The sequence below is a fragment of the Pteronotus mesoamericanus genome, unplaced genomic scaffold (genome assembly GCF_021234165.1).
Source record: "Pteronotus mesoamericanus isolate MK-2021 breed Mesoamerican mustached bat unplaced genomic scaffold, CSHL_Meso_final scaffold_31, whole genome shotgun sequence".
NCBI classification, from domain to species: Eukaryota; Metazoa; Chordata; class Mammalia; order Chiroptera; family Mormoopidae; genus Pteronotus; species Pteronotus mesoamericanus.
This window is the reverse complement of record NW_026555312.1, coordinates 1,967,408-1,994,758: the sequence shown is the minus strand read 5'-3', so window position 1 is coordinate 1,994,758 and position 27,351 is coordinate 1,967,408. Positions and strand designations below refer to the sequence as shown.

Here is a 27,351-nt window from a genome sequence, read left to right as displayed (position 1 = left end):
GCTGTAGTGGCACTAAGTCAAAGTGTGCAGACTGTCACTTTTGTACAGAACTGGCATAAAGACTCTGAAAAATTAGGGACTGCTCAAAGACAAATTGACTCCAAACTAAATGCTAAATTAAATGATTTGGAACAAGCTATTTTGATGTTAGGTGATCAGATTGTTAGCTTGCAAAGACAAATTCATTTGAAATGTGATTGGAACATAAGTTCTTTCTGTGTAACCCGTATTCTTTGGAATCAAACTCATTTCCCGTGGAAGAATGTTAAAAAGCATTTGTTAAACAGTAGTAATGTTACTGCAAAATTTTAGAATTGCAAAGACATATTAAGACCTTTGATCAACAATTGAATATGTTATCTGGGGCTGATTTGTTGCAAAGTATTTCTGATAGCATTGAGCAGTTAAATCCATTTAGACAGTTTAAGATATTTGGTAGCACTTCAGGGGTTATTTTTCTATATATATTAATTACTTTGTTTATTCTTTGCCTAGTCTGGAGAAGAGGATCCAAAGGAAGAGAATGAATAGAACAAAGGGCTGCTGTCTTTTCACTCATGCTGCACAAAGTCCAGCAAAAACAAAAAGGGGGAAGCGTGGAGGAAGGCCTTGAGAAGTGAGTTGTTCTCATGCATGAGTCTGGCAATATGAAGGGGAACAAGGACACAGATGTTCAACCTGGCATGACCAGCAGGCTGGCATGCAGAATGTCTTGGCAGGAACGCTGCCAAGAATTGAACTATCTTGCTGGTTCTTTGGACTTCGCTAGAGGCATGGAATGGCCTTGGTTATAGAAACACTTGAGCCCTGAATAGCTGGGAGTGCACGTGACTGATAACATTGGTTTTTTGCTTTGAATGCGTTATTGTCCACCCTCATTCTTCTCCTGTTTAATAAATATGGTGAGAAAACCCTGCTGGCGCTCCTCAGCCTTGTGCTCTTCAGCCTTGAGCTGCTGAGTCCTGCTCCTCATCTTCACCCAGATCAGCGACTGGTCTTTGTTCATCACCGTTCACAGTACAACAGCCTTATCCATCATATATAAGGAAGATACTGTCTTTTTATTCAGAATACAAATCAGCAGAAGACATAAGGAAAATATATTTATTAGCTATTAATTTTAGGGAGTCAGTTATATTTCTCATTAAATACCAACATAAGTATAAAGAATAACACAAGACTTAGCACATGAACAAAGCATTCATACGTCCAGAATTTGGTCATTCTGTTATTTAATGGACATGCATGTACACCAATAACAACAACAAGAGATGGCAAATAAAAACATTACATTCTCTTACTAATAAAACAGTAAGGAGATTCTTTTAAGCCCCATGAAACAAAAACAATAAGAGAAATGATAGTGGCAACAATATTATAGAACTTATAAAGCAAATGGGCAGGTGATACTTGACAGCAGATTTGAACAAGCTGAATCCTAGACCAGTCATGAAGGAAGCCAAAAAGCCAACTCAATTTACCCCCACAGAACTCTCCAAAGATTCAGGACTAAATACAGGAGAATCATTTAAAGGCCTTTCAAAAGAAGCAAGCAGATCCCCAGATTCGCACCCCTAGTCTGCTGCAGCCCCACCAATCGCCCCCTTCCCCCTCAGCAGGAGATTAGCAGTTTACTCATATATGCTGGAGAGGGTAAACAGAGTGACTGAATTAGGAGAAACCAGTGATAAAGACTAAATGGAACTTTAAGAAAACAATCAGTCAGAAGGGTCTCTGAGAGGAACCAGGACTTAAGGAAGTTCCCACACACTACTGTAATGGGAAGAACCACACACCCAAGAACCCTACAGGAAGAACTATTATGTTTATAGTAAACCTCTATAGTTCTAACTTCCTCTGCCCTTAACTTCCTTTCCCTTTTTTTAAATACCCCTGCAACTTGGCACTCAGGCCAATGGGTTGCAACCCTCTCTTTTTCCAGAATAAATCCTTTTTGGTGACAAAACGCCTAGTCAGTATTATTTTTCAGTCAATACCAGGTCCAGTTGATAATGGAGGGGAAGTGCTGAAATCAAGGAAATCAGTGAATGTCTGCATAATGAATACTGAGATCTTTAGCCCTCTTTCGCTCCACAGCCACCATCCTAGTCACCAACTTCATCTCTGGCACTAACAAACTCCTAACAGATCTTGCTCTTGCTCTTGCTCTTGCCTACTCTCACTTCTCACCTGCAAGGCAGACAGACTTATCGTTTCTAAATTGTATTAAGATCCCGTCATTCCTCTGCTTAAGATTTTCCAATGGCTGCTTCAGAATAAAATCTAAATTCCTGTGGTCTTCAAGACTCTGCATGACCTGGCCCCTGCTTTCCTCTCCACCTGAGCCTGGAAGCACTTTCCCCCTGCATCACTATGTTTTTAGATACACTGGTCTCTCTCTTATTCCGTAAACCTGCCAAGTTTGTTCCCATTTTAGGACCTTTTCAGCTGCTGTTTTCCTTTCCAGAATTATTTTTTGCAAGACTGCTTCTTCATCATTCAATTCTGGGTTTAAATATCAGCTCCTCCAAAAATAATAGTAATAATAATAAGCTTTTCCTGACCATCCTGTACAAACTATCTGCTGTGTTTACCCCTCAGTGCTTCTTTTATAGTGCTTATCACCCTCTGAAGTCATTATTTGTATTTCTATTGTTTCTCCTCCTGTAAAACTTAAAACACACTTTCTCTGCCTCATTTTCCCCAGAAGCCTCAGCAACAACTATCTACTCAAGTCATATCTGTTCAATGTGAGAAAAAGAAAAACAGTAGCTGGTATTGGGAACTGATGACACCTTTACAGCTTCAGTGTTGTTAGGAACTAGCTACAGTGTGTCCCTGTAAAACATAACAACCTGACACAACACCAGCATCAGACAAAGTCACTCTGTGATCCCAATGAAGTAAGACAACAGAAAAGATCACTTCATAATCTTGCCTAAACACAGACGAAAACAAGGTCATTGCAACTACAAAAATACCATACTTCTTCCTCTGCCAGCTAGTAAAACTTTTGCTTCTTTACCAATTACAGATTTTGCCTTGCAATTTTCCTTCTTCTTCATAAGCTGTGTTACAATAGCCAATCTTAGAAGTTCCCCACATCTTGACAGCACCCGAAACAGAACGAATCTGTTTTCTGGAATCCTCCTCAAATCACCCAAATCCTATAGTAAGTCATTCTAATACTGTTATGTAAATGACCCACATTTGCCCAAGGTGTGTGTTCTCTCTCACTGCAAGGACTAATAAACCTGACTTTCTGACTACTGGCATGTTCCTGGTGATCTTTTTGTTTCGACACTATTGACTAATGAATGCTTCTCACAACAACTCAAGATCTAGGAGCAGATTATGTCTTGTACACAACGATTTCTCCACTCACCTTACCATCTCCTTTTACCTAGGTGAACAGTGTATTTCTTCAACCAAAGATGATCTTTATTCTTTTCTCTAGGCTTGAATAACAATGCTACTGCCATGACCACACCACCTACCCTTTCAACGTCTTAAAACAGGAGGGGAAGAAAATGTAATTATCAAACACCGTTCCTTTTTTATTGTTTACACTATTACAGATGTTCTTCCATGTCCTCTTCCTTTGTACCCCTCCAGCCTCTCCCTCCCTCCCACCCCGGCCTTCACCACATGGTTATGTGTCCATGAGCTATACATATATGTTCTCTGGCTAATCTCTTCGAGTCCCTGCCCCTGCCTTCCCCTCTGAGATCCGTCAGTCTGTTTCATGTATCTATGCCTCCGGTTTTATTTTGTTCCTCCGTTTATTTGGTTCATTAGATTCTACATATGAGTGAGATCATATGGTGTTTGTCTTTCTCTGATTGGCTTATTTCGCTTAATCAGCATAATAATCGTAACTCTTATCCTTTGTGACAACAAGGATGCATGAATCTCCATTCTTTACAGAAGCTCTCCTTTCGCTAATACCGCCTGACCAAAAAGGATAATCACGGTATTCCTTTTTCCTCTCAGCCGATTTGCATTTTTCACTTTTAAAGTGTTATATTCATCCAAAGTGCCACCTTTTATTCTCTGTTCTCTGATCAAATTTATTTTACTGTTTAGGAATGTAAAGTTCCTCTCTGCTTTTTTACCTCATTCTCATCACAGGTGATAAATACATCTTTTTGCACACTATCTCTAGCCTTGCCCTCTCTTCACCAGCTTCCAACATTTTTCTAACTACAATCCTCCCCTTGCCTTAACCCTGCGGCCTCAGAGCTTGCCTTTCCGCCAAATCAATCCTCATCCTATAACCCGCCCCAGCCCAATCAATCACAAACAGCCAATCAGAGGTCTCGGTCGAAATTTCATACCCAATCCCGGGCCACATCTAAGTCCCGCCCCACCCCACCCCCTCACTTTGACCCGCCTCAATCACACGGACCCAAACCCGTCCACACCTCTACCGGCCCTATCCAGTCCTCACACCCTGTCGCTCCCGGAGTACAGGCCCCTCAGACCACAGTTACATCCACGTGCACTTTCACTCCGTCTTCCGCAGTCCCTCCAGCTCTCAACTTTCACCGCCTCCTTGCCCATTCCTGTCCAGTGCTATCCAGTCCGCGATCCCGCACGCCCTTCAGCCAATCGGGCACTCGGACTCCATTCCCAAGCGTCAATCCCCGCCCAGGCTTCGCGCCAGCCTCCGAATCCCGCCTCACCAGATCCCTGGCGGAACTAGCTCCAGAGGCAGGGTTGTCGCGCGACGAAGGTAAGTGGGCTGCGCGAGGCAAACTCCTGTAAGCTGTGAAGCTTGTGTACGGGAGAGCGGAGAACTGCGAAGCGAGGCGCGGAAGGAGGGCTTCGCTCGCTGGCGGCGGGGTGGAAGAGCCGGTCTGGATTTCGTTGAAGAATCGGACTCACCCCCGAGCGGGAGGCGCGCGCGGGAACGCGCGGTTCTGGGTTCTAGATCCCGACCCTCGTGGACTTCGGGGGAGGCTGCAGAGGGTCCGCGCTGGAATTAACAGAGTTTCCTTTGGGAAGAGGATAGCACCAAGGTGACTGGCCTCTCGGGTGGGGTCTTTGAACCCCGGTCATGGATTGCCCTTTTTGCTCTTGATTTTGCAGTTTGGGTATTTTGAACACAGCGCGGCATGGGTAACACCAACTCCAGTTTATCTATAGCCGGGATTTTAAACAAACAAACAAACAAACAAACAAATGTATGTATGTATGTATGTAAAGTTTTTAGTTAAAAGAGAAAAGCAGTCCAATCTGTCACTTTTGGAATCCTAGCAGCTTTAGAAGGGAGAGCTCCAAACCCAGTACAAAATCATTCCTCCACCTCCTGGACATTTAGGCTCCCCTGCTAGTACCTGAAGCAAGAATTGGGGCTGCTTGCTTACGTCCACACCAGACACCAAGGATGCAGATCAACCATTAGAAAGTTTTACCTCATGTTGTGCTAAAACAATTCCTGCTAACTCACACCGGTCAGCTATCCTTCTTCCCTCAAGAATTTATAATTACATTAATCCCATTTTCACAGAATAGCCCTTTTCAGAAAACTCAGGGTCACGTCTTCTTAAGTATTGTGCCACCTAAATATAGCTAATATTTTCCACTCTTGCTCCAATGACATGACTTTGAGGCTTGTTGTTCCCATTGCACTAAATCAGCCAGTTGACCTCCTCGATGCCCTCTGCCGGGTCACATCTCACCTTTATAGGTTATAGCAGTGGACTAACAGAGCATGAAGTGCAAATGATCTATCCTTTGGTCAGACTTTTTGCACTAACCTTTTTTGGACTCACCTCACATTAAATCTTCCTTGAGCTTTCAGCTAACCTGAATGTTCTGAACTGTGTCAAATTAATTCAGTCTCTTCTTACCTCTCATTCCCATACACAGAGTGGTTATAAGTTGATCGTTTGGATCTAAGTCAAGAGCTTCAATCTTTTCACAGTTCATTTTGCTTACATTTTAGTTCTTAATTCTGCCCCCAACAATTTACCAGCATTCTCAGCTTCAGGTCACCCCCAAATCTGCCACACATAATTTCTGTATTTTCATTTTAAACAATTTACTCCAATAATAGTTAAATTTTCTATTGGTCATGCATATTTGAATATGGAGTTTTAACTTATGTGTAATATGCCATATTCAGGTTTTCTAGAGCACCGTGATTCACAATAGCCTGGTTTTCTTCACAGAATGTTGTTTTAAAGGAGAAACTAGAAAAAATACAGTGAAAATATTGTTTAGAATTAAAGACATATGCCTTTTGATCCCCCCTCCACTTTTCAAGGACATCCAAATTTATTTATTTATTATTTAGCTTATTGTACATGTGGAATGATAATTACATTAGAAAAGTGCTGCTTAAAATGTGTTTGTTTAAAGTGCAGAGGAAATAGAGCTTCAAACTGTATCAGCCTGCTTAGATTTCTTTGGAGCCATTTTTTCACCTATCACCCTCATAATCCCTTCCACAATGAGATTACCTAGTGAGAAGAAAAGAAAGCCACGTTCTGAATATGGAGGAATTCCATCATTTCATAGCAGGTTGAGGACAGGTAGGAGAAAAATGAAAGGTTGTCATATGTCAAGAGCTAAAGGAACATAGTGTTTCTGGGAGGAGACATGGCTTGACCAGCAGTACTGACACCTTGTCACCAGAGGGAATGACTCACCACCTGGGGTGAAATCTCCCAAGAGCTGCAGTCTGAGCTCAGGCATGATCAGCCAGGGACTTACAGTTTACCTTCAAACCAAGAATTCATTTATTCACCTGTTTTGAAACATGGGGAAACTGAGGCTCAACAAGAGTCAGTGACTTGTCTAACAGTAGAACCCCCGCTTTTTTTTAATAGAAAGAATAAGGATTGGAAGCCAGTTATCCTGATTCCTAGTCCTGTTTTCCCTCAATTTTATCTCAAGAAAGTAAAAGAGGTTTCTCTCATTTGTCTACTTGCAAGAAAGCATTTTGCTTATACTTTGCTTAATACCGAAGAAATTAGACTGAATTTAAATAAATGGATTTTTATTTGCTGAAAAAAAAATATTGTCCTAAGTCAAATAACTCCATGATACTTAATGAAGATTGCTCCTGTTGTTCAATAATTTTTCTTAAAACTATCTCTACTGCCTAACCCAGTTAATATTTTACTGTTGACCAGAACAATTAATAACACAATAGGCATGTCTTTTTTTTTTTTAAGATTTTATTTATTTTTTAGAGATGTGAAGGGAGGAAGAGAGGGAGGGAAACACGAATGTGTGGTTGCCTCTGGCATGCCCCCTGCTGGGGACCTGGCCTGCAACCCAGGCACGTGCCCTAGACTGGGAATCCATCCGGGCAACCCTTTGGTTCACAGGCGGGTGCTCAATCCACTGAGCCACACCAGCCACGGAGGCATGTCTTGATAAAAGAAAACCAGATCATTGACATGAAAGGCGTAAAACACAAGGGACAATTATGTACTTTGCAAAAGGAATCAATATTTTATAACAGAACTTAGAAATATCCATTTAAATTATTAATTTATAATGTGATTTTATGTATTCATTCAGTCATTTAATACTTTTATTTATCAAATACATACTATATGCCAGAGAATATAGTAGTGAACTATTATAAATTTATGAATGAGTGAGTGACCAGACACACAAACACACAAAAAGAGTGCTTTGCAGAGAATTAAAATAGGCTGATGTGATGGAGAATGGCCGAGAGACTCTTATTTACGATGAGATTTTAATCATGCAGTCAGGATTTTATTTATATTCCTCTTTTTAAGAAATATCCAATATATTATTTTTTATATCTAAAGCTTTCTGTAATCTCAACATTTGGTAACTTAAAGAGATTCATAGCTTCTGTGGTTCTGTTGAATTCTTAGTCTTGTCTTTTTTAAAAAATTTGATCAGAGGTAGAGGAAATGCCATCCCAATTCAGCATTTGCAGAGCAAAATCTCATGAGAAGTGTCTGGTTTTTGGCTAATATCTTTAGAAAGCTGAGTTTTCTCCCACTTCTAAATGGCAGTATAATAACAGAATTTCATTTTGCTTTGATCTCCCTCCCCATGATTGATAATAATTTCCTGACAGGTATAGAAGTAACTTAGAATGCATGCTGATTATTAACTGGAAACCCTTGAAATGACTTGCCACTTATGGAATTGTTGAGGGAAATAGCATCTGAGAAAATAACTAAGATTCATTCATATATTTATATTTATCAGGGACCCGATACAATCCTTTCGAACAACTTTCTAAATAACCTGTTTTTAACCACTTTACTGTTATAGATTGTTTTTCCTAGTGACTTATTCAGACAAGTCTGAATAGTTTTTAGACTGAAATTTTCTGGATTTTATAGCTAATAGAAATGGAACTTTTACTTAATGCTCTTGACTAAGTTAGAGCCCTATTTTTTTTAATTCACAATATTCTTGCAGATGTCTAGTTTAAAATAACATGCATAAATTTGTATGAGGATTTTATTAGAATGATTCCAGTGGTAAGAAATTATATCATAGAGAAAAGCTGTCAAAATTTTATATATATTTGATATAAACTTATGGTCTATCAGTTAGCTATAAGTGCCTGATAGCAATGTAAATAGCACCCTCTTTAAAAGTTTTTCTTTTATTCTGTAGCATGTTTTTGGCCCAGAGGAGACTCTGCTCCCTTGGCAGTAGAGCTAAATTCTTGAAGATGATTTATTCTCCAAAAATCTTCAGACTCTCCACTTCTGCTGTAGGTATTGCTTAATCTTACAGATAAATTATTGTACATATTCTGTGATGTCAAAAAATTACAACTTTTCAGATATTTTATAGATATTTTATTGGAATGAGTATTTCCATTATATAAATTAAAGTCACAGCTTGTCATTAGTGAGAACTGACATTCACTGAACAACTGTTTGCCTCTCTGTACATTGGGCACAATATTGGGCATTGTGTATTCATTATCTCATTTAATCTTTACAGAACTCTTCAAGTTATGAATTATTACATTCCTATCTTATAAATGAGAAAGTGGAGGCTTAGATAAGTTTTGTAACTTACCCAAGGTGACACAGCTTGTGTCATAACCAAGACCATTCTCACCCCGGTCTAGCTTTGGCACACTAAGGGATAGGCTCTGTATACTCAGGAACAGGACTCTAAGTTCAGACCCAGTGACTTCAAGATTACGGGAAATATGGCAGATTGAGGTCCAGATTATATAACATTATGGAAGAGCAAACAAGCCTTATTGTTACCACCATGACTATCATAACCCGGGGCAGAAAACTGACCCAATTTCTTCAAGTCAGTGGCATGAGATAAAAATAAAAGAGGGCTGTTTTAGAAGGACTGCTGTGGAATAAAAACAGGTTTAAGAACCACAGCCACCAAAACAAGGTGTTCACCTTGTTTAGGAACTCAATTCAGTCAATCAAAATGTAAAAAAAATACTGTTAAAGACAGAGAAGTATGAGTGTGTATTGGGTATCAGATGATACAGAGGAATTATTGTTAATTAGACGTGATAAGCACAATGAAGTTGTATAAAAAACTTATTTTTTAGGGATATACGCCAAGTATATATGGGTAAAATGACTTAAGGTCTAGGATTTGCTTTAAAATTACTCAGCAATGAAAATTAAAAAGGAAGATAAAGTGGGGAGGGGTAAGGAGATGAAGCCAGTAAGGCAACATATTGATAATTATTGAATCTGGGTAACATGTATATGAGTGCTTTAAATTATGTTGAATCCTGAAATTGTCATTCTGTAGGTAAAAAAAAATGGGTGAATATTGGCAGTTTCATATTGTTCAAGCTAATAGTGATCTCTCAACTTTCATGTAAGTTTGAAATTTTCAAAGGACCATTGATTTCTCCCTCTTGTGTAAATACTGTTTCTACATCATAAATGTCTTGGGTTCCAGCTCTTGTTATCACCATGACTACCTTAGTTCAAGCCCTCCATGCAGAGGTTGAAGCCAAGGAAGTAGGTATGTCACTCAGAGCGATCAGATGAAAGCATGGTATTAAATTAAGGCTATGTGTGTAGAATTATTATCTGCCAACCTCAGTTAGAATGTTCATGCCCAAGACCCATCCTGAGGGAATCGTGTTCTCTAAGGCTGAAGTGTATTTTGAAAAAATTCTCCAAGTGATTCAAATGTACATCCCAGGTAACAACCACTCACAATACTTTTATTCATATTTGCAGATTACCTGGGATAGAATCCCACCCTTTCCATCTTTAACAGTCCCATCAGAAAGGTCCCTACATTTCATCAGAGCCTTTCCAGTTAAAACAGTCGCACAAATAAATGTGTTCCTCCTGCTCTTGGACAAATGACAGAGCAGACTGATCAGAGCTGTAGAGTAGTAGTGTTACTGAACCCAACCAGTAGGGGTCCAAGGCTCCCCGCCAACAGGCAAAAACTCTGGAGGCGGAGCTCAGTAGAAAAAGGAATCTTTTATTTAATTAGCAAAATATATGGCAAAAATAGCTGTTTAAATATTTATTACAACTACTACATAGATTCAAGAGCTGAAAATAACACAGGAACAAAAATCTTTACAAAAACGAAGATGTTAAAACTATACAGTATGTACTTCCTAAAAAGCAAGGCACAAAAAGAAAGGAATCCATTTTCTAGCAATCATAGGCCTCTTCTTCCCGTCACTGACTGGCCCACAGAGCCTGCGGCTGGCGGGCCACTGACAGGTCCCCGCGGCCTGCAGCCCGAGCCTCTTCCCCGCGCCTCCTACGGTCTGCGAGACCCTTGGCAGAGAGGAAGCCAGGGATACGTCCACCCGACCGTGCCCCCGCCAGGCTCTGCCCGCAGCAGCCGCCCGCCCGCGGACGCCGTGCAGGCCGCCCCTCGCTCGGTCTGGAGCCTGCCCGCATGCCCGCCAGCCCGCCTGCCCGCACGCCCGTGCTGCCCGCATTGCCTGCACCGCCGCGGCGCCCGCACAGCCCGCACAGCCCGCACGGCCGGCAGCCTTGCTCTTCTCCACCCCTCCTCACCCGGCGCCTACTCTCCCCGGGGCTCTGACGCTCGCCATCCCCTCCAGGAGCGGTGACTCTGTGTACCCCGCCCCACCCCTCCTGGGCCCTTCAGAATCCTTTGCGCGCCCGCATTTGTCGCCCTGGTTGCCAGGGAGATGCACCTAGTACAGTAGTGATAAGTTTACATCAAGAATGGCTTACCAGAACCAGCCTGACTACTTACTGTAAACCTGTTTTCACAAGAAAATCCTTCTCATCCACACCATCACTAATATCATTAAAAACTTACTATGTAGGCTACCTCTGAGGAAGGGAATATAAAGGGCGATGGGCTGTACTTTATCTGGATCATTTGTTCTGGTTTTCCAAAACCATTTGTATTTTTTTTGTACTTTTAAGTAAATAATGTTTTAAGTGTTAAAGAAAAACATGACTGTTATACAGCAAGAAAAGCACCAAGACGAACCCAGAATGAAAAGCACACTATCTGTCCCGTGTTTTAGCACCTAGATCTCAATGGCATAGAACCGTGAAAGATAACATTTATATTATCCCCTGGTGCTGAAAAGCCAAAGAACAAACTAGTAGATGAGAAAGAAAGATGGGTGGGTGGGTGGGCGGGAGGTAAGCAAGAAGGAAAGAGGACGGAATTGTTTGCGAGAGGACTTACAGAGCACCAATTCCTACTACCTAATGGTGTCACCCTTTGTTAGACTAGTCTTCATTTAGAGCTTAGCCATTCAGATTGCAACTTGTAGTCCATTGGTTTTCTACTCTTCTCCCATTAATAATTTATTATCTACTTATCTTCAAAACGGCATTCCTAAGTAGGACTTCTCAGGGAAACTATTCTGTATGCTCTAAGGGTGGATGTATGTAACACATTTGTCAAAACCCATAGAAAGTAGAACACAAGGAGTAAAACCTCATGTGAACCTTGGGCATCTGATGAGGTGTCAGTGCTGGCTATCAGTAGTAACAAATGTACCAGTCTGATGGAGGCTATTCTTGATGGAGGAGGCTGTTACATATGTGGGAGCCAGGAGTGCATGGGAACTCTGTACTTTGCACTCTGTTTTGCTACAAATCTAAAACTGCTCTAAAAAAGTCTATTAATTTTTTTAAAAGACTTTCTCCAATTTGCATGCCTACCAGAGAAGCACAAAAACTGGTTTTTATGGTAACTAAGACAAAAACTTTCCCTTCTTCAATCTGTTCTTCTCCAAAGAAATCACAGCCCTCTTTTTTGATATGAAAATATTATCTATTGTGCATTTAGTCTATATGCAACAATCTTCTTACTTTCTGTGGTATAAAGTTACTTGTCCTACTTGTGTCTAAGAAAATCTTTTCCAACTTCTAAGTGGGCACTATAAGGTGTGTACCAAGAACTTTGCTTTTCCACCGTGGATTTGACTCATCTAATCATCATAGCAATTGCACGGGGTAGGTATTCATTTTCCTTTTTAACAAATGAGGAAACTGAGTTTTAGAGAAGTCAGGTTATTAAGAAAGGTAGCTAGTTAGACATGAGCTGGGGCAGGCAAAGGAAGGGAAAGGGGATAGATTATCCTCGTGCATTCCTACATGTCTACAGGTCCTAAGGCAAATCTTTAAATATCATTACATGTGTCGGGAGCATAAGTTCAAGATCACAACTAGCTGCTTGTTTGTATGTGACTAATATTAACCCACAATGGTTAAGCCATCAGTGTGGTTATAACATGTGTCTCATAAGGGTGTGTGATATTCAACCTATGCTGTAAAGGTTTTGACCGTGACCTCCACAGGGTTAAGCTGAAACAGGCCTCACCACACTTGGGCTTGTGGTCACCAGATCTTTGATTCAATCTTAGGACATTGTTCAGCCTTTTAGGTCACCAGATTCGGTCACATAGCACATGCGTAGACAGCTAAGCAAGACGGGGAAGCTGAAGGGACAGGAGCAAAGAAGTCCAGGAAGAAAAAGCTCATAAATACCTGAGCTCTGTAATTGATTGGGGTGTTCTCCCTCTCCTGGGGGGCCCACTCAGCCCCTCCTGAGTGTATTTCCACACTGCCAATAAATTCTTGCTTACTTTGCTGCACTTTGTCTCTTGACTGAATTTCCTTCAAGAAGACAAGGACCACGATCTGTTTTTTTGGACAGTAACAAAACAACCAGCCTACTCTCACACAGTTCATACAGCTTTGATGTTTAATTTTGAACGAAGATCAATTTGGCTTGAAAGCTCTTTGCATTAAACAACTTGGAAATTTTAATTAGCACGCAGGCCTATGTTACAGGGCACAGAGCATGGCTGGGCTGTGAGGAGCTGTGCACAGCCTCCCTCCAGATCTAGCTTTCCATCCTTTCCGGGTATGAGTACCCAGCAGAAACTACCGATCTCAATCTTGAGTCCAAATTTCCATGAACTGTCCTGATTGGTTTAACCTGATTGTCACATGGAGCTGGAAAAACAAATGTTTGGTAAATAAATGTTTGCTAGGTTGTCTTTAACAGTGGGAGACAGAGAGGATTTTACCAAAGCCTTCCTAGGTACCTCCCTGTCTACCACATTTACTTTATATTAAACTGTAGTTTTTTATTATATCTCCCTTCCTGGAGCAGGTCCTCTATCTCAATTCATCTAGGCAGTTTGAGGGAAAGGCAGAGGTTTTCCTAAGTCTTTTCTTAAAAATAACCTGAATACTCCAAAGGCATATTTGGGGGTTGGTAAACTCTGCCTCCATTCACTCAGCTTCCTGGTATTCCAGCTATGTATTCACCTTCTCTGTCAGCTGGCAGATTTAGAGAAACCCTTGTTTCCTACAAGCTTGTTTCTCTAAAGGTATTGCTGAAAGGCAATTTTCAGAAAAAGACAAAATCATGAATGATACAAGTATAAAAATGAACATGCATTAAAGACTTTTATTTATGTAATAAGAGAACAAAGCAGAAGTTATAACCAGTTCAAAGGAAAAATCAAAAGCATAAATTTTTATATAGAAAAGAAATTGAGCTGAAAACAAAGGCAAAACCAGTTTTCCATTAGAGGGAGGTCAGTCAAAACTCCTGGACCAGAGTTTGCATGCCTACCTTTTACCTTCAGTTTAAAAAGGTGCAGAATATCTCAAAGCCCAATTCTAGCCCCACAAGAATCAGATCTGTGAGGCTGTACTACATCCCCTGCATATTTTCTATTAAAGCACAATTTTTTTCCCACAATATATCATCTCGTAGAGGGGATCTAAATTCTTTCACTTTGACTCACTTGCTTAGTCAACAAATACTGAAGAGCTACAACATATCAAGCACAAGTAATTGTAAAAAACCAAAACAAAACACCTAAATATGTGTTGCTTCAAAGTCCCAGTAAAATGTGTGTGCCTTTGAGTTCATTATACCGGGGGTTCCCCTAGTGTGTCTTAAGTCAACTGCCCCTACTTTGCATTTCCACATCAGTTTTCAGCTCTTCCACCTTAACAGGAACGTCAAATGTAATCTGTCTTTTTTTGAATATGTAGTCCTACCGTGGAAAAAAATTGAAAACGTGAGAGAATTCTATTAGACAGCTTGCTTGAGGAGCACTTTGTCCAAATGGAGAAAGAAGACATGATTTCGGAATACCCTGGCCCCTCTTAATTTTTTTTTTTTTACATTTAATAGACCATTTTTAGAGCATTTTAGGCTCAGAGCAAAATTGAGCAGAGGCTACAGAGTTCTTGTATACCCCACTGAATCCTAACATGCATAGCCTCCCCATTATCAATATCAGCCACCACACTGGTACCTGTCAATGAAGCTACATTGACACATTCTTGTCACCCAATGTCCATAGTTTACATTAGGGTTCACACTTGGTGTTATACATTCTATGGGTTTTGACAAGTGTACAGTTACATGAATCCATCTTTATAGTGTCATACAGAAATACTTTCTGTGCATTTCTTCTCATTCTCACCCCCCAAACCTTGAAACCACTGATCTTTATATACTATCTCCATGATTTTGCCTTTAAGATTTCTCCATGTACATTCTTTGCTTGATAGTTTATTTCTTTTTACCACAAATAGCATTCCTTGTCTGAATGTCACACACTTTATTTATCCATTAACCTACTAAAGGATATCTTGGTTGCTTCCAAGTTTTGGCATTTATGAATAAAGCTGCTATAAACATTTGTGGGTGGGGTTTTATATGAATTCGATCTTTGCATTCCTTTGGGTGATTACCAAGGAGAGTGATTGCTGGATTGTATTTAAGAGTGTCTTCAGTTTTTATAAGAAACTACACTGGCAGCATTTTATTTTATTTTATTTTGAATTTATTGGGGTGACATTGATTAACAAAATTAAATAGGTTTCCGATGTACAACTCTATAATACATCATCTATATACTGTATTGTGTGTTCACTGCCCCAAGTCAAGTCTCCTTCCATCACCATTATATCCCCTTCACCCTTTCCTACATCCCCCCGCACCCCTTTCTCTCTGGTAATCACCATACGGTAAGTTTTTTATTTATTTTTTTCTTAATCCCTTCACCTTTTTCACCCAGCCCTTCAACCACCTCCCTTCTGATAGCTGTCAGTCTGTTCTCTGTATCTATGAGTCTGTTTCTATTTCTTTTGATAGTTTTTTTTTTCATTAGATTCTACATATAAGTGAAATCATATGATGTTTTTCTTTCTCTGCCTGGTTTATTTCACATATCATAATACCCTCCAGGACCACCCATGGCAAAAGATAAGTTTTCCTTTTTTATGGCTGAGTAATAATCCATTGTGAAAATGTACCACAGCTTTCTTACCACTCACATAATGGGCATTTGGGATGCTCCCAAATCTTGGCTATCATAAATTACACGGCAGTGAACATAGAGGTGCACATATTCTTTCAAATTGGTGTTTTGGGCTTCTTCAAATATAGTCCCAGAAGTGAATTCACTGGGTCATAAAGCAGTTTCATTTTTATTTTGAAGAACCTCCATACTGTTTTCCACAGTGGCTGCACCAGTCTACATTCCTACCAGCAGTGCACAAGGGTGCCCTTTTCTCCACATCCTCACCAACACTTGTTTGTTGATTTATTGGTGGTAGGCAATCTGGCAGATGTGAGGTGATATCTCATTGTGGTTTTAATTTGTATCTCTCTATGATTAGTGACGTTGAGCATCTTTCCATATGTGTATTGGCCATGTGTATGTCCTCTTTGGAGAAGTGTCTATTCAAGACCTTTGCCCATTTTTTAAATGGATTGTTTGTTTTTTTGGTGTTGAGTTTTGTAAATTCATTATAAATTTTGGATATTAACAACTTATTAGATGTATCATTAGTGAATATATTCTCCCATTCAGTGGGTTGTCTTTTCATTTTGTTCATTGTTTCCTTTGCTGTGCAAAAGCTCTTTAGTTTGATGTAGTCCCATTTGTTTATTTTCTCTTTTGTTCCCCTTTCCCAAGGAGATATATATATAAAAAAATATTGCTACAGGAAATGTCTGAGATTTTACTATCTATGTTTTCTCCTAAGACTTTTATGATTTATAGTCTAAATTTAAGTCTATAATCCATTTTGAGTTTATTTTTGTGTATGGTATAGGAAGGTGGTCTAGTTTCATTTTTTTGCACATATCTGTTTAATTATCTCAATCCCAGTTATTGAATAGACTATCTTTACCCCATTGTATGTTTTGGTCTCCTCTGTCAAATGTTAATTGACCATAAAGGCATGGGTTTATTTTTGGGCTGTCCATTCTGTTCCATTGATCTATGTGTCTGTTTTTATGCCAGTACCATGCTGTTTTGATTACTATGGCCTTGTAATATAGTTTGGCATTAGGTAGTATGATTCCTCCAACTTTGTCTTTTTTTTCTCAAGATTTCTAAGGCTATTTGGGGTCTTTGTGGTCCCGTATAAATTATTAGAGTATTTGTTCTAGTTCTATGAAACACACCATTGGTATCTTGATAGGAATGTGTTAAATCTATAGGTTGCTTTGGGTAGTATGGACATTTTAATGATATTCTTTGTATCCATGACATAGTATATACTTCCACTTATTTCTGTCTTCATTTTCTCTCTTCAGTGTCTTATACTTTTCCAAGTACAGGTCTTTTACATCCTTGGTTAGATTTATTCCTGGGTTATTGTTTGGGGTTTTTTTTTTATGCAATCATAAATGGGATTATTTTCTTAGTTTCCCTTTTTCATAGGTTATTATTGGTGTATAAAAATTCAACTGATTTCTGGATATTTATTTTCTATACTGCTATTTTACTTTATTTATTTATCAGCTCTAATTGTTTTTTGGTGGAATCCTTTAGGGTTTTCTATTTACAGTAAAAGTCATCTGCAAATAATGACAGTTCTACTTCTTTCTTTCCAATTTGGATGCCTTTTATTTATTTTTGTCTGATTGTTGCGGCTAGGACTTCCAGTACTATGTTGAATACGAGAGGCAAAAACAGACATCTCTGTCTTGTTCCCTATCTTAAGGGAAATGCTTTTAGTTTTTGCCTGTTGAGTATGATGTTGGCAGTGTCTGTGTCACATATGGCCTTTGTTATGGTTAAGGTGTGTCTCTTCTATTCCCACTTTGCTGAGAGTTTTTATCATAAATGGGTGCTAGATTTTATAAAGTGCATTTTCTGCATCTGTTGATATGATCATGTGGTTTTTAGCCTTCATTTTGTTTATGTGGTGTATCCCATTGATTTGTGGATATTGTACGAACTTTGCATCACAGAAATAAATCCCACTTAATCATAGTGTATGATCTTTTTAATATATTGCTAATATTTTCTTGGGGATTTTAGCATCTATGTTCATCAAGGATATTGGTCTATAATTTTCTTTCTTTGTAATGTCTTTATCTGTTTTTGGAATTAAGATAATGCTGGCCTCATAAAATTAGCCTGAGAGTCTTTCCTCCTCTTGAATTTTTTGAAATAGTTTCAGGACAGGTTTTAGTTCTTTTTCGAATGTTTGGTAAAATTCTCCTGTTAAGCCGTTTGGTCGAGGACTTTTGTTTGTTTGAAGTTTTTTGATTAATGCATCAATTTCAGTAATTGTAATCTGTCCAGATTTTCTACTTTTTCCTGATTTAGTTTTGGAAGACTGTATGTTTCTAGGAATTTGTCCATTTCTTCTAGATTATCCAATTTGTTGGCATATAGTTCTTTGTAATATTTTCTCACAATCTTTTGCATTTCTTTGGTGTCAGTTGTTACTTCTCCTTTTTCATTTCTGATTTTATTTATTTGGGTTCTCTCTCTTTTTTCCTTGTGAGTCTGGTTAAAGGTTTGTCAATCTTGTTTATCTTTTCAAAGAACAAGTTCTTGGCTTCGTTCATCTTTTGCATTTTTAAAGACTCTATTTTGTTTATTCCTTCTCTGATATTTTTTATTTCCTTTCTTCTACTAACTTTGGGCTTTGTTTCTTTAAATGTAGAGTCATATTGTTTAATTCCTAGTTCCTTTAAGTGTCAAGTTAGATTGTTTATTTGAGATTTTTCATGTTTCTTGAGGTAGGCCTGTAATGGCTATGAATTTCCTCCTCAGGACCGCTTTCACCATGTTCCATATATTTTTGTGTTGTTGTGTTCCCATTTTCATCTGTTTCAAAGCTATCTTTTAATTTTTCTTGATATTGTTGTTAACCCATTCATTGTTTAATAGCATATTATTTAGCCTCCATTTCTTTGCATGTTTTTAGTTTTTTTAATTGTGATTGATTTCTAGTTTCATGCCATTATGATCAGAGGAGATGCTTGATATGATTTCAATCTTCTTAAATTTATTGAGACTCATTTTATATCCTAACATGTGGTATTTCCATGTGCACTTGAAAACAATCTATATTCTGCTGCTTTGGTGTGAAATGATTTGAATATATCAATTAAATCCATCTGATCTAGTATGTCATTTAAGGCTATTGTTTCCTTATTGATTTACTGTCTGGAAGATGTATCCATTGATGTCAATGGGGTGTTAAAATCTCCTACTCTGACTGTATTACTGTTGATCTCTCCCTTTATATCCATCGAGAATTTTTATATATTTAGGTGCTCCTGTGTTGGGCGCATAAGTGGTTACAAGGATTATATCCTCTTGTTGGATTGCTCCCTTTATCATGATGTAATGTCCTTCTTTGTCGCTTACTATAGCCTTTGTTTTAAAGCTTTATCTGATAAAAATATTGCTATCCCAGCTTTTTCTTTCCTTTCCATTTTCATTAAATATCTATCTTTTTCCATTCCTTTACTTTCAGTCTGTGTGTATCTTTTGTTCTGAGAAGGGTCTCATGTAGAGAGCCTATATATGCATCTTTCTTTTTAATCCATTCAACTACCCTATTTCTTTCTATTAGATTATTTAAGCTATTTACATTTAAAGTGATTATTGGTAGGTATGAATTTTTTGCCATTTTATTCTTTTAACTATGTTAAACAATTCCTCTGTATTGTTTTCTTTGTTCTTCTTAAAGAAGACCCTTTAACCTTTCTTGTTATACTGGTTTGGCCGTAACAAACTCCTTTAGCTTTTGCTTGTCTGGGAAACTCTTTATTCTTTCTTCAATTTTAATTGATAGCCATGCTGGGTAAAGTAGTCTTGGTTGTATATTCCCGCTTTTCATCACTTTGACTTTTTCTTGCCATTTCTTTCTGGCCTGGTATGGTTCTGCTGAAAAATCAGCTGATAGTCTTATGGAAGCTCCCTTACAGGTAATTGTCTTTCTGTTTATACTTTTAGAATTCTCTCTCTGTCTTTAACCTTTGACATTTTAATTATGGTGTGTCTTGGTGTGGGCATCTGTTGATTTATCTTGTTTGAGACTCTTTGCACTTCCTAGATTTTTTGTCATTTTCCTTTACCAGGTTTGGAAAGTTCTCAATCACTATTTCTTCAAATAGTTCTCGATCCTTTGCTTGCTCTCTTCTCCTTATGGAACCCCTGTGATGTGGATGTTGGTATGCTTTATGTTGTCCTAAGGAACTCTTAAACTATCCTTACTTGTTCAAATTACCTTTCCTTTTTGCTGCTCTGATTGGCTGTGTTCTGTTACTTTGTCTTCCAAATTGTTGATTCAGTCCTCTGCTTCATCCACCCTACTGTTTATTCCTTCTAGTGTAGTCTTCATTTCAGATATTGTAGTCTTCATTGAGTGGTTCTTTTATGTGGTTCCTGTGTCCTTTATTATGCTACTGTAGCTCTTACTAAGTTCCTTGTAGTTCCCACTGAGTTCTTGAGCATCCTTTCTTTTGAAGTCTGTATCTGGTAAATTGTTTGCCTCCATTCAGCTCTTTTTCTGGAGATTCTTCCTATTCTTTTGTGTGGGGTATGATTCTTTGCCTCTCCATTTTGGCTACCTCTTTGTGTTTATTTCCATATATTAGTTAGGTCTGCTGTGATTCCCTGTCTTGGTAGGGTAGCCTTATGCAGAAGGTGTTTCGCAGGACCCAGTGGTACAATCTCCTTAATCACCCGTGTTGGGTACTCTAGGAATTTCCCTTGTATGGCTGTGAGGATCAACTCTGACCATAGTGGATGAGCTGCTGTGCATGTGCTCACCACATGGAGCAGAATTTGCCTCCTCTGGGTCTGGAGTTTACTGAGATCTCCCTTTAGATATGCTGCTTGTGAAGCTACTTTGATTCTGCTCTGATGTTGTCTAAACCTGGCCACTGGATATGTTTGTTCTGAGTCCTCTTGGGAGGGACTCTTGTGTAGGCCAATGTCAAACACTGCCTGCGACAGGCCCTGGGCAACCAGTTTGGAGTTACAAAGCAATTCATAGTTTGTGGCTGTCTCTGCTGGGTAAGGCTGGGTAAAGCTGCACAGTAAGGCTGGGTTTTACCAGCAACAGGCCAAGGGACAGATCAGCAAAACTTTCAAGGAACACAGATTTGCCTCTGCTTGCCTCTGCCTGCTGACTGCCTGTTAGGCTCAGTCACTGAAGAGCCTCTGGAAGTATTGTAGTTGCAGGAGGTATATTATCAATGAGTCACCAGATGGGGTGAGTGGTGTTTGCCATGTCTATACAGGTTCAGACTTGGTGCCAGTGCTGTGTTCGAGGCTATTCAGCAAATATCCCAGGGTATACTAAGTTTAGCTGCCACCCACTGAGTGCTCATACACTTCTGTTGTTGGGCAGGGCCTCCAGGAGTAATCAGGTATGGCCAGCAAAGTTTATCAGGCTGAAACAAACCAAAGTTTGGCCATGTGAAGGGAGGGCTCTGCATCAGTCAGGTGTGTGAGGGAAAAATGGCCCTTGTCCCAAAGCCACACAACTCAGCCTGTCCTAGCTTCTGCCAGGAGCCTCAGCTCAGCCGCTTGGGGCCACTGGGAGTTGGGAGGGTGGCGCTACTGGATCTCCTTTGAGGGGGAGTGCTGGTCAGGCTTGGGGGAAGGAGGGAGAAATGGCCCCTGCCTGAGAGCCGCACAACTCAGTCACTGACATCCTTGGTTCTGCCAGGACCTGTATACCCCTGCCCAGGCAGCTGACTCCTCAGCAGGGTGTGAACTCTGCACCATGGGGTGACATGGAGTCCGGGGGGTGGGGCTATTGCATTCCCCCAGGCTCATAGTTTAAGGAAGAGATGATTCCACCAAAGAAAGATGGCATCTGTGGTGCAGGAGTGTGACTCAGGACAGAGGTCTCAGTGGCTGTCCCCCTAGTTCTCTCCCCAGAGCCACAAAGCCTAGTCTCTCCTCACACAACTCTAGTTTACTCTGCCTTCCCTGTACCAGAGCCCATGATGAATGACTGCAAATGAGATTTTGTGTGTTGGCCCTTTAGGAGGGTGCCTGTGTCTCTAGCAGATTTCCTGTCTCTTCCTCGCAGACAGAATCCCCACTGATTTTCACAGCTAGACATTACATGGGCGCCTGTTCCCAGCTCTGGTGCTCTGGGCTGAGGAGCCTGCTGTGGGGCTGAAACCCCATGCTACTCAGTAGGAATCTTTGCAGCTGAGCTATCCCTCCAGAGTCTCTGCCACCACATGTGGGAGCGGGGCCAGCCTTTTTTGCATCTCCACCCTTCCTACCAGTCTCAGTGTGGCTTTTTCTATAATTCCTTGGTTATAAGACTTCTCTTCAGCTAGTCTTCAGTTGGTTATTTAAACTGATTATTCTGTATTTTAGTTGTCATTCCAGTTTGGTCCTGGGAGGAGGGGAATGTAACTTCCACCTACTCTTCTGCCATCTTGGATCCTCCTGGCAGCTTTTTAAAATCAGCTTTATCAAGGAACAATAAACTGCATCCATTCAGAGTGTAACACTCAGTGATTACACCATGAATCCACTGCTACAACCAACCTACAGAACTTTCCCATCACCTCTAAAAGGTTTGTCCTGTCCCTTTGCCGTCCATCCTTCACTGAGTTTATTTGAGCTTCATCACCATAAATTAGTTTGCTTTTTAAAAAATTATATAAATGAGGTCAAGTAGTATCTACTCTTGTTTATGGTTGTTGTTTTTTTTTACTTGCATAATGCTTTTTAAATTCACCCATGTTTTAATGTACCAGTAATTCATTCCTTTCTGGGTGTGGATATACTAGTGTTATTTATTCATTCATCTGTTGATGGGCTGTTGAATTGTTTCCAGTTTTGGACTACTGCGAATAAAGCTGTTATGAACACTTCTGTACAAGCCATTGTGTGGACATGGGTTTTCATTTCTCTTGGGTAAATACCTAATAGAGGAACAGTTGGGTTGTGCGGTAGATCTATGTTTAATTTTCAAGTAGCTGCTAAGTAGTTTTCCAAAGTGGTTTTACCATTTTACATTCCCATCAGGGAATGCATAAGATCTCTTGCTGCCCCACGTCCTTGCCAACACTCAGTAACCATATTTTAGCTGTTATGGGTTTCTAGGGGTACCCCATTGTGATTTTAATTTGCATCTCCCTGTTGACTGATGGTGCCGGGCACATTTTATGTGCCTTTTGGCCATTCCTAATCTGTGCATTGGCTATCAGGTATTTTGCCAATTTGGAACTGGATTGTTTGCCTATTGAGTTGTAAAAGTTCTTTATGTGAGTGTATTCTAAATAAATCTTTAGTAAGGTGTATATGTTATAAATACTTTCTCGTGGCCTGTGGCTCACTACTTGAGATATTTGAGCCACTGAATGATATTGTAAGGGAAGAAAAAATACAACTTTTACCTCTACCCTCCTAGGTTTTCTGGCTGACGCCCTGCAAGCTAGACTGTCAAAAGTCAGATTCACAAGAGTAAAACAGAGTTTTACCACTATTATTTACTATTAGCATGTGCATACGCATAGTAGAACTCAGTGATGGTTGGTGGCATTCTAACATAACACAATAAATTTGTAGAGAAGTGAAAAAACAAAGGAAAAAGGGTTTCAGAATGGAAGATAAGAGTTGTCTGTTATGTAGATTCTTCTGGTGCTCTCAACTGATAAAGAGTCTAGAATTGTCTCAGCAATGACTTTTCCTGCTCTTCTAGTAAAAGGGGTGAGAGCAGAGAGTTTTATGTCTGTTTCTTCTCAGTTGCCTTCAACTCAAACTGATCGTTATGTCAAAGTAGTGAATTTTTGAGTGGCATTTTCTGGTTTTCTGTAATATCAGATAGTATAGATTTTTAAAGTCAATAAATACTTTTTAAGTACTTACCTGTATAACTGTCCTATATTGTAAGTACTATTTTTACCTCCAGTTTACTGATTAGGGAATATATTTTGGAAGCATTTAGTAGTAATTTTTTGAGCCATACTATTAATGTCTTCAATTACCATACAAAGTATGGCCCTAAGCAAAACTACTGTTAATTCAATATACATATTTTACTGAAAATCTAATATATTAATATAAAGATATAAATGGACACAGAGATATACTTTTTTTCTAGGCAATATGTAAGATATAAGGAATGAGACAAAGTTAAGGTTCTAAAAGAAAAACTTAGAAAAGATATATACACATATACCATAGAAACTGTCAGAAGGAGAGAGGTCTAGGGGGAGAATGTGGAGGGAAACCAAGTAATTATAACAGAGAATCTGAAAATGTTTCTTAGACACCCAATCTAAGATATATCCTGTCAGGTAGATTGTGTTTAAATATTATACAGGTAGATATATTACTTTCCTGTGGCTGCTATAACAAATTACTACCAGCTTGATGGTTTACTACAACAGAAATCTATTCTCTCACAGTCCTGAAGGCCAGAATCCAAAATTGGCTTCACTAGGTAAAAAATCAAGGTATCAGCAGGACCACACTTCTTCCAGAGGTTCTAGGGGAGAATCCGTTCCTTGCCTCTTCCAGCTGCTGGTGGCTACTGGAATTCCTTGGCATGAGGCCACCTCACTCTAATCTTCATGGCCAGCATCTTCAAATGTCTCTCTGCTCCATCTTCAGATGGCCTTCTCCTCTGTATGTTTAATCTCCCTCTCATAAGTATACCTGTGATTAAATTTAGGGCCCATCTGGATAGTTCAAAACTATCCCCCTATCACAAGATCCTTAACTTAATCACATCTGCAAGGCTGTAATGATATATTGCCATGTAAGCTAACACTTGCAGGTTCCAGGGATTAGGATGTGGTAGCTTTGGGAAGGTCGTTTCTGAGGCTGCCACAGTAGGCATTGAGGAGGAGATCATATGAAACAGGAAAGAATGTAAATAAAAGCATGGGAAACAGAAATATGCTGAATGCATCTAGAAAATAGCAAGTGGTCCTAAGCTATTGAATCACTGTATTTGAGGGAATGGATGGCATGGTGGGAGTGAAGGCTGGAATTAAGGGCCTTAAATACCAGGTTGAAATTTGAATTACATTCTACAGATTCAGAAGAGTCACTGAAGATTTTAGAGCAAGACAGGAGCATCCCCAAACTTTTGTTTCAAGTACATACTCTGACGCACTGCAGATGATGGATTAGAGGCAGTATGCCATTAAAGTAATTCAAAATGATTTCCTTCCTTTGTGTGTTCAGAAAATGCTTTTGAACACATTACCAGCCTTACACCATTTTAGATACTAGAGATACAGCACCGAACAAGATAAGTCCTTGTTTTCTGAGTGTCTCTTTTTAGTGAGAGAGACATGGTTAACAGGTAAAAATCAATAATTTGAAATAGTAGTGAGTGTCATAAGAAAATTAAGTGGAGAAGTATGTGAAAATTCATGATGGTACTAGGGGGAAGGGAGTTGGGTAGATAGAAAAAGCCACTCTCCATCCCTCTATGATGGTGAAATTGGGAAGTGCAGCTGTTTAATCTCATGTGGAGAAAATCAACAGACTGACACTGGGTAGACACACAGATGAAGCAGAGCCCTGGTGAGGTTCGGCTTCTGGTTTCAGTTACCCTTGAACCTGGCTTCACGTCTTTCTCATGGTGACATGAATTATCTAATAAATTTCTCTTTTTCACCTAAACTGTTTCAGATTGCATTTCTGTCTCTGTGCAACTAACAGATCTGATTAATATAGCACTGGAGCTTCAAACACATCTATACACTTGTTTGTTTCTTACTCTCAAAGCTAGGGAGGAGAATAACAAAGTTCTTTTTAGGCAGGTTGGGAAACTGTCAAATTTCTAGCAGACTTTCAAACTGGTAATGTCTCAGTAAATTACCTTGAAAAGGGAAAGAGGCACAAAGTTGGTTTTTTTAAAAAATAGAATTGTATTTAAACAAAAAGACTTTAGGAAGTAGTATCAGTGCTAAGGAATGAAAGCAAAGAGAGAGTATATATATATATATATATATATATGGTTTGATTATATATATAATCAATACATGATGAACCTGAAATATTACCTACCAATTAAAAGTGGAAATTTTATGACTAAGAAAATATATGTCATATATTAATATAAAATTTCACAAAAGCAAGTCAAAAGTTACTATATTTGGTTAGTTTAGATAGAACTAGATGACTATAGTATTGAACATATGTGTCATCTTTCTTGTGATAATTAATACTTATGTTACAATAGACCATTCCCTGTCCACGTCAGACTTTAAAACAAAAGGAAACAGAACAGGAACCATATATTAAATGCACAGCAGATATACACAACCTGCAATTGCAAAACACTAGAAAGAACAAATACCCCAACAATAGGAGAATGTGCAAAGTGCGATACATGGTCAACCTGAAATACTACCTACCAATTAATAGTGAAAATTTTATGACTAAGGAAATTCATAAAATGTTTATGATACTCTTAAGAGAGAAAGCAAAATATAAAAAAATGAATGATTGCAAGTACCTAACTCTTAGAGCTAAAACATAATAGATGTTTTGGCTACCCCAGCAGCCAGGCACCATGTTAAAGGGGTACCCATTATGTGGATACTCACTTTCTGCTCCAACCTAGTCTTGAAATACTTGAGTCCATCTGCTTCTCACTCCAGTTATTGCCTTCACCTCACCAACCATTAGCTGTGTTATTTCTGTTTCTGGACTTTTCTTGCATTCTATCTGTCTCATACTTGCCTCATGGCTCCTACTTCCTAGTTATCAACAGCCTTGATTTGCCCAATTTCAACCTACCATTTGAGAAGACTTCATATACCTGTTCTATCCTACCTAAATACATCAGGTCTTACAGGCAGAGTCCTCAAAATGTATACAATTTAAACTGTAAGTTGTATATATTTTAGTGTGTTTGGGTCATAGAAGAATGGATAATATTATTTTTCTTTGTTCCAAAGTTCCCTGTTCCAGCACTATTGCAGCGAACAGTTAAAGAATTAATAACAATAAGCTTTCCTCATGTCTGCCAAGATTGGCATCTAGTCCTGATTTTATAGAACTGCATATTTTAGCCTCAAAACAAAATACTTATTATTTCACTAGCAGTTTGTTTTTATAACATAGTAGAACAGTATATGTATGCCAGGTACTGGTCTGCCTGGAGCAGAATCCACTTCATGGAGTTATCTAGTCCATAAATTATGCAGGCCCTATAGATGTTTCATTATACAACTGGGGCTTGTAATTAATTCCCCATAGGATTCCAGGTTTAATTTCCTAATACTGGATTTACTCTGGAAAGTAATTCTTAGACTGTATTTGCACCTACTGGTAGACGTTGATGTCTTTGGACATTGTGGAGTGTCTTACACATTTTCACCACTGTATTAGTTTCATCAGACTGCCTTAACAAAGCATGTCAGACTAAGTGGCATAAACAACAGAAATATATTAACTCACCACTTTGGAGGTGAGAAGTCCAAGATCAAGATGTTGGGCAGGACTGGTTCTTTCTGAGGAATGTGAGGGAGAATATTTTCCATGCCTCTCTACTAGCTTCTGATGGTTTACTGGCAATCTTTGGCATTACTTGACTTACAGAAGCATCACCTCACTCTCCACCTTCACCTCCATGGGGCGTTCTCCCT

General features: G+C 39.2%; 1 protein-coding gene across 2 annotated transcripts in view; it reads left to right on the top strand.

The window, feature by feature from the left end:
• Positions 1-4,407: 4,407 nt before the first annotated feature.
• The window catches only part of KYAT3 (kynurenine aminotransferase 3), a 56,134-nt gene continuing 33,190 nt past the window's right edge, over positions 4,408-27,351 (top strand). The window contains exons 1-2 of one of the 2 annotated variants that reach the window (XM_054592096.1): positions 4,408-4,735; positions 8,626-8,725. In XM_054592096.1, coding sequence (XP_054448071.1) covers positions 8,627-8,725 — 99 coding nt within the window. In that variant the 5' untranslated portion in view covers positions 4,408-4,735; position 8,626. The remainder of the gene's footprint in view (positions 4,736-8,625; positions 8,726-27,351) is intronic. The other variant, XM_054592097.1, reaches the window with a different exon arrangement.